Source organism: Hydra vulgaris, chromosome 11 (assembly GCF_038396675.1).
Source record: "Hydra vulgaris chromosome 11, alternate assembly HydraT2T_AEP".
Taxonomy (NCBI): domain Eukaryota; kingdom Metazoa; phylum Cnidaria; class Hydrozoa; order Anthoathecata; family Hydridae; genus Hydra; species Hydra vulgaris.
The window spans coordinates 9365001-9372415 of NC_088930.1; the positions used below are offsets into that span (position 1 = coordinate 9365001).

General features: G+C 28.8%; 2 protein-coding genes across 3 annotated transcripts in view; one reads left to right on the top strand and one right to left on the bottom strand.

The window, feature by feature from the left end:
- The window catches only part of LOC100199462 (heat shock protein 23), a 1456-nt gene extending 166 nt beyond the window's left edge, over nt 1-1290 (bottom strand). The window contains exons 1-3 of the mRNA XM_065810027.1: nt 1135-1290; nt 523-804; nt 1-436 (exon numbers count right to left, since the gene is read on the bottom strand). The exon at nt 1-436 is cut by the window's left edge and continues 166 nt beyond it. Coding sequence (XP_065666099.1) covers nt 1-436; nt 523-799 — 713 coding nt within the window. The 5' untranslated portion in view covers nt 800-804; nt 1135-1290. The remainder of the gene's footprint in view (nt 437-522; nt 805-1134) is intronic.
- A 691-nt stretch (nt 1291-1981) lies between these two features.
- On the top strand, nt 1982-4087 carry LOC100205528 (small heat shock protein OV25-1). Of its 2 annotated transcripts, XM_065810026.1 has the most exons (3): nt 1982-2108; nt 2835-3125; nt 3431-4087. In XM_065810026.1, the coding sequence occupies exons 2-3, from the start codon at nt 2843-2845 to the stop codon at nt 3913-3915; spliced, it is 768 nt and encodes a 255-aa protein (XP_065666098.1). In that variant the 5' UTR covers nt 1982-2108; nt 2835-2842; the 3' UTR covers nt 3916-4087. The 2 variants fall into 2 exon arrangements, with proteins under 2 accessions (XP_065666098.1, XP_065666097.1); XM_065810025.1 differs by lacking the exon at nt 1982-2108 and having other exon boundaries at nt 2291-3125.
- Nucleotides 4088-7415: the final 3328 nt, after the last annotated feature.

Here is a 7415-nt window from a genome sequence, read left to right on the forward strand (position 1 = left end):
GGAGCTTCAATAGTTAACTTACAGTCTTTAGTATAGCGAGAACTCAAGTGAGTTGGATCAACATCATCTGGTAAAGATATGTTTCGAGTAAACTGCTTGTGATGGAAACTTAGACCATGCTCACCACTGTTTTCAGTTTTTGTTTCACCATGAACGACTAAATCTCTACCTTTAACTTGAATTGAAATTTCCTCTGGTTTAAAACCTTGTACATCTAAACTATATCTAAAATTCTCTTTTGTTGATTCACTAGTATCTAATTTTACAGGGCATTTTTTAGGAGCTTCTATGTGTAAAATACCATCTTGACTAATATTAGAAGTAATAGCAGTTGGATCAACATCATTGGGAATAGTGTACTTTCTGTGAAATTCACTAGATTCAAATCCATTTTCGTTTTCATTACGATGCTTTCCACATACCTCAAGAACTTGTCCTACATAATGAAAAAAAATCCTATTTACACAATGCTGTGACTAATTTTAATATTTACATAAACAGCTTGCAGATTATTATAAATACCTTCAACTTTAAGAGTAACTTCTTCTGGCTTGTAATGCTTAACATCTAGATTCACAACAAAACCACCCTTTTTGGGAGCCTTTCTCTTACGAGATGCATATGGAGAATGGCCAACTAAATCTCTGTATAGTTGATCATGCTCTTTAATTGAATTTCGAATATGTCTATCATTAAACAGTGGAGAATATCTAAGAGGGGGAAAAGTCATCTCCAGCATATCATCTAAAAATGGATCTGTTGAGACACATTCATGGACAGGTACATGCCACAAAGACATTTTTTCTAAAATAAAAATAACCGAATATAAACAGAAAAACGTTTACTATTTTAAAGCACAATTAATAATACGAATAATAGGAACTTCGTGCATAATTTATATACAATAGCACAGTAGTTGCAAAAGGATATCAAAATATCACAGGAAAAAAAAATTATCTACGAAATAAGTAAATTAGTGCTAAATTCGTAAAACTAAACATAAATAAACGCAAAAATGAAAAGATTGAATTTTTATAGAACACAAAACTTGATTAATAAAATTAATAATGTTGATAATACATTAGAGCGAAGAAAACAATATCAGAAAACAACAAAACTTTAAACGATTCTTACCAAGTTTATTCTTTCTACGAACTTTTTTTTAAAAACCTTAAGACGTCACTTCAAAATTTAATTTAATTTATGCAGAAGCTCAAATTTATAACTTTGCCGTCATAAAAAATTTTAATTCTAAGAAAATTCTAGAAAGGTTCATAATATCTTGGAAATATTCTTGAAATTGTTCTCTCCCTCGTCGAGCTTAGTAAATAATTAATACTACACATTTTCTAATGTATTTAATATTCAAAAGTGTGAGTTTTTGGCGCACTAATTCAAATCATCTTTTCTACCGAAAATCGCAAATAAATTTTTTGCTTTTTCTATATTTACTCTCCGCCAGTTTTTACGTAATGACATTTGCCGTTTACTTCAAGTTGTTGTTGTTATGTTGCCGCAACGTGCTAAATATCACAAATCAAAACATTGTAACGCATAGATGTAAATTTTAATAATAATAATAGCAAAGTGCTAACTAATTTTTATTTATTCATGTAATATTTCAGTCTGATTAGCTCAGATCATCTTCAGACGTTAAATAAAATACTCATAGTCATATGAATAACTGGACGGTATTTAACAGAAAGGAACCAACCGACAATTTGACATATCATTAACTTTATTGCCATTGAATTTACAACAAGTTTTTTTATGTTTATCAGAACGAAACCAACTGCAATATCCACTACTATGTTTTATAATACAGTTTTAAAATATTGATCTTAAATGCGTTCTAGTTGTAAATTTTTTTTATCATTAAATAAAGGTTGTCATTATCTCAGAGATTTTTGTTGTTGATTCCTTTTTGTTGAACGTCGTCCAACCATGAACGCATGTAGAGCCGTGGCTAGCCTACCCCATACACTCCAAATTATAAAAATATCTAATTGAAAATTTTAAAGTTTTTGGGGCCTTAATGACAAGATTCATAGGGTAAGCCTCCGGCTAACTAGCTACAGCACTAACGAATAGACAAATCACTCTATAAGGTATATGATTTTTGGCACGTTATATTCGTGATACAGTTGAATAATATCCGTGATAATTAGCACGTTACTATAATTTTTTCGTTAAAACAAATTTAAAGAATATAAGATTTTGAAATAACGGCTGATAATGACGACATTACAAAAATATATATAAATTTAAACTTAATATAAAAATTCAGACATGTACTTTAAAAAGTTTCGCTTGAGTTTTGAGCTAACTCTTTTTGAGTTTTGAGTTTTGAGATTTTATTAATAATAATAACAATAATAACAACAATAATAATATTATTATTGTTGTTATTACTATTATTGTTGTTATTTTTGTTATTATTATTGTTTTTATTATTATATTTGTTATATCATTATTGTTGTTTGTTGTTGTTGTTGTTTTTGTTGCTGTTGCTGTTGTTGTTTTTACAACCATTAATAAAGATACTGATTTTTATGTAATATTTGTTTTAAATGTTAAAATTATTTTATGTACGTTATAATTATGTTGACATTTTATTTTACTAACAGTTCATTATATTAAAGTAGTTGTGCAATATATCAATAAGAAAAAAAAATGCAATAGAATCGTAAAAAAAACTTTGTAATCTAACTTAGATTAGAGCTTTGTAATCTATTTTAGAAAAATTAATAACATCGTAACTTAGATTCTAAGTTACGATGTTATTAATTTTTATGACTAATAACGTTATTTGCTTTGACAGTTTTTGTTTTTAGGAAGAAAAATGTCTTTGTGGCATGTGCCTGTTCATGAATATGTTCCAATTGATCCATTTTTGGAGGAGGTGATGGACATAACTTTTCCCCCTTTGAGATACTTTCCTTTGTTTAATGAAAATTCTACTGCTAGAGGGTTAGGTCAAGGGTATGATCGGTTATACAAAGACTTAGTTGGGCATACCCCATATGGGCTTCATTCAAAACAGAAAGCTACTAAAAAGGACAGTTTTGTTATCAATCTTGATGTCAAGCATTATAAACCTGAAGAAGTTGCTTTAAAAGTAGAAGGTACTGTTAAACTACTTGTATCAAAGGTCTGGGAGGAAAATAGGGTTTAAAACAATTTATTATAAGTTGGTTCAAGTCCTATTTTCCTTCAAATATTTTAATATAAAAGTTTTATACGTTAAAATATCTGTTTTAGTAAAAGATTAATAAAAAAATTTGATTAAGTTATTTACAGTAATTTATTTTAATTTTAATTATTATTTTTTAAACAATCTAATCAATTTTAATAGTTTCTGAGTAATTTTGAATTGCTATTCCTTATACCACGTAATATAGTATTTTCAATGGCTAGATTTTTTTATTAGGACAAGTTCTTGAAATAAGTGGTAAACACCGTAATGAAGGTGAAAATGGATTTGAATGTAGTGAGTTTCACAGAAAATACACTATTCCAGATGATGTAGATCCTACAACTCTTACTTCAAACATTAGTCAAGATGGTATTTTGCACATTGAAGCTCCTAAAAAGCTTCCTGTAACATCTGATTCTGCAGAATCAAGGGAGTCTTTTAAATGTACTTTAGATGTACAAGGTTTTAAGCCAGATGAAATTTCAATTCAAGTTAAGGGTAGAGGTTTAGTTGTACATGGTGAAACAAAAACTGAAAACAGTGGTGAGCATGGTTTAAGTTTCCATCACAAACAATTTACTCGAAACATATCTTTACCAGATGATGTCGATCCAACTCACTTAAGTTCTCGCTATACTAAAGACTGTAAGTTAACTATTGAAGCTCCACGAAGTCTTCCTCAGGCTCCGCTCAAACTTGAAATCAAAATGGAAGAATAGAATTGAACTAAAGATAAAATTATACTTTTAACTGTTAAACTTTTGAGTTAAACTGCAAAAATAGAATAATAATGAAATTTAATAAAATAAAATGTGTTATAAAAATAATAATAAATTATGTTTATAAAATTTATGTACTATTTTATATGCTTATGATAAAACATTTGATTAATGTGTTATACTTTTTTTATATACACTGTGCTAGAGCTCTGACTTGTTAAGCTGTTATTTTTTAACTGTTCTCTAGCTTTTGATTATGCAATATTTATTTAGCTTGTGTTGTTGTGTTTAAAGATATTAAAAATAGTTGCAAAAAAGTGTTGTTTTTTTTTAAATTTGTAAAGGAATTAAAGTTTTTTTTTTTAAAGGAGTTAAAGTTTGTTTTTTTAAACTTTTTAAGTTTCGAGTTTGTTTTTTTGCAACTATATAGTTGCAAAAAAAAGTTTTTTTTTTTTGCAAATAGCTTTATCTATCATTTTTTAGCCTATTTGAATCAAACCCAATTTTGATATGGGTAGATTTAGTACATCTAGTAAGAGAATTTAGGTTTTTTTTTGGTTCAGTGGATCAAGACCATCTTGTAAGGAGGGTGGTGCAATTTTTTGAGTTTTTACAATTTTATTAAAATTTTATCATTTTTAAACAGTCTACCAACTATACCTAATTTACTTCCATCTTTTTCAAGCAACGTGTTTGTTGAGAATATAGGTACACGTGTTTTTTCAATAACATGCATGTATGTAGATCTTTATACACGTGTTTTTTCAAAAACATGCATGTATGTAGATCTTTATACACGTGTTTTTTCAATAACATGCATGTATGTAGATCTTTATACACGTGTTTTTTCAATAACATGCATGTATGTAGATCTTTATACACGTGTTTTTTCAATAACATGCATGTATGTAGATCTTTATAGACATGTACTACTTTTTATTTAACGCTTCAATATGTCACAATATGTTTCTAGATAACAGAAATAAAGTAATGATTATAAAAAGAAAGAAAATAGTTTTAAAGAGATGCGATCGTGTTAAAACTACAAAATTTCTAACTAAAAAAAGAAAACTAATATATAGCCCCTTTCTCTTCCCACTCCCCTCATTTCCATTGTGTTAAAGCAGGGAGGTAAACTTTAGATCTTTAGAATCTTTCTAAAGTTAGAATCACAATTAAAATGCTCAGCCTTGATTTGCAAAACCAATCAAGATTAAGCAATTGTTGGCGTTAATCTATTTTGCAAAACCTAAAATTTTATAGCCGCTGATCACAATTTATTCAAGTATAACTTGTTTTGGAGCCCGAAGGTCCGATGCCAGCTTTTAAAAGTCGTACTGAAGCAATTTATGTTGTCGACCCAGAAGTTTTTCTATCAAAATAGTACAAAAAGACCTTAATGAAAGAAAAAATGCGCTCTTAGACTAGATCTCAGCTTGGCTACTCGACCAAAGTCAACAAGTGGTTATCAACGGCATCACATCTGAATGGCAGGCGGTCACTAGTGGCGTGCTTCAAGACTCGGTGTTAGGCCCATTGCTCTTAGTAATCTTCATTAATGACCTGCCGATTTGTCAGACTTGCAATCTTTATTAATGATCTCAACTCAAACTTGTCAGTTTTTTCGACCCGCCAAAACTTTCAAACAGTAAAGCCAAGTATATTTTAAGGTAGATCCATGGTAAAAAAAATGCAAAAAAAAAGTAAAATAAATGATTTTTTTTTAAAATTAAGTTTTAATCAGAAAAACTAATAGCACGAACATTTTTCAAGCAACAGTTGTTTTAAATTACTCACTTTTTTTGCTGATTTAGCAGTTTAAAACTGATTTTTTTATTTTCTAAAAGGTTTTTTATTTTACAGTTTTATTTATTGTTCATATTTTATTTAAAAAAAAAAACAGTATTAAAAATTTTAAATATTTTGGTTATTATAGATCCACCTTAAGAGAGCACCTTTATATATAAGCATCAATTAAAGTTTAGCGCATTACTGTTGTTTAATAAGATGCAGCTATTTCTTTTCAACAAGCACGCTAAATTGAGGAATTGTTATAGAAAACTTAGGACGCATATCGTCATTGATGTCTATAGACATCAAAGCCTAACAAGTATGACTTAAAGTAGTTTCACCCTGAACTTTAATTTGAAATTTATCTTCCATAGACTTTAAATCATCTGCAATTGCTCTTAAAACTGCGTTAATGTTATATTTTTTTATGTCATTGACATATGTCAATGCAACTAAATGTACATTTGCTAAATTAGAATTGAAAATAGCTGGAAAATTTTTCAAAATAAAGTAGAATGCTCCAAGCTTGTATATGGACGCATTTGTTCCAATAGGATTTAATGTTCCACATTATCATAATAAAGTTGAATAATAAGTTTGTGTGTAATAAAATTAACTGAAGGCAAGAGATGGCGATTTCGGTGTGCTTCGTAATTCCTTCCATCTTGGTAGTCACATAAGATTCTACCTTTAGCTATATTTTCATTAAAAATGCAGACTGACCAGCAATCAGAGTGTCTAAAAATATACTCAAGGGTTTTGCAAATGGGTACAAACATAAAAGTGTCTTCTACTTGAGCTTACTTGCCCATCTGTTTCCCACCGATGTTCCAATACAATTTTAGTAGGGATACTTAATGCACCAACCCTTTCTAGATATGTACTCAGCTTTTTCACAGTGCCAATATTCTGGAAAGGATGTTCAAGAAAAATTTCTGTGTTTTTATTTTTTTAAACTATTCATAGTGAATACTTCATTGAATTTATGTTGCACAGCACAAGTAAAAACAAAAAATATCTCATCCAAACCAAATTTACATTGCTTAATGGAATAACAGCAGACATTAGATTAAAAAGAAACTTTGCAGCTGGTAAGAATATTCCTCTATGGTTAAAACACTCAGCTATATCAAGAATTGGTTGTGCATCAGAAGCATGATTGAAATCATCAAAATCATCTCGTCTAAAGCTTTCTTGGGTATCAATACTGCCTTGTGATGAATCAAATTCTTGATTAGCGACAAAAGGCACTTTCCGAGCTTGTTTTTTAACATAAGAACGCACAGGTTTTGGAAAACTATGAAAAGATGTAAATAATCTTTTGCAACCTGTTTGACCACATATAAGTTCACATGGCGCATGTATACCTTTATATGGCAAAGTAAAAAATTTATTCTAGGGAAATTGCGAGCACATTTAAAGCATGTTAATTACATTTTTATTGATTAATTTTATTAGTGAACCTGTAAACAGCAAAAATAGTTTTAGTCAAAATAAATACCTTAGAATATATAGCTAAAAATACACTCTTAATCTTTAAAAATCTCCAAGCTTTGTAAACATGAACTTTATATCTTCAACGGTAACCAGCACCATCGCGTTAGCATAAATACCATTTTCTTAAAAAATAATAATTAAAAAAATTCATTTTATTTTTCTTTCTTATATAGACAAAGTAGGTATTTTAACATTTAATTCAAACTTTAAAT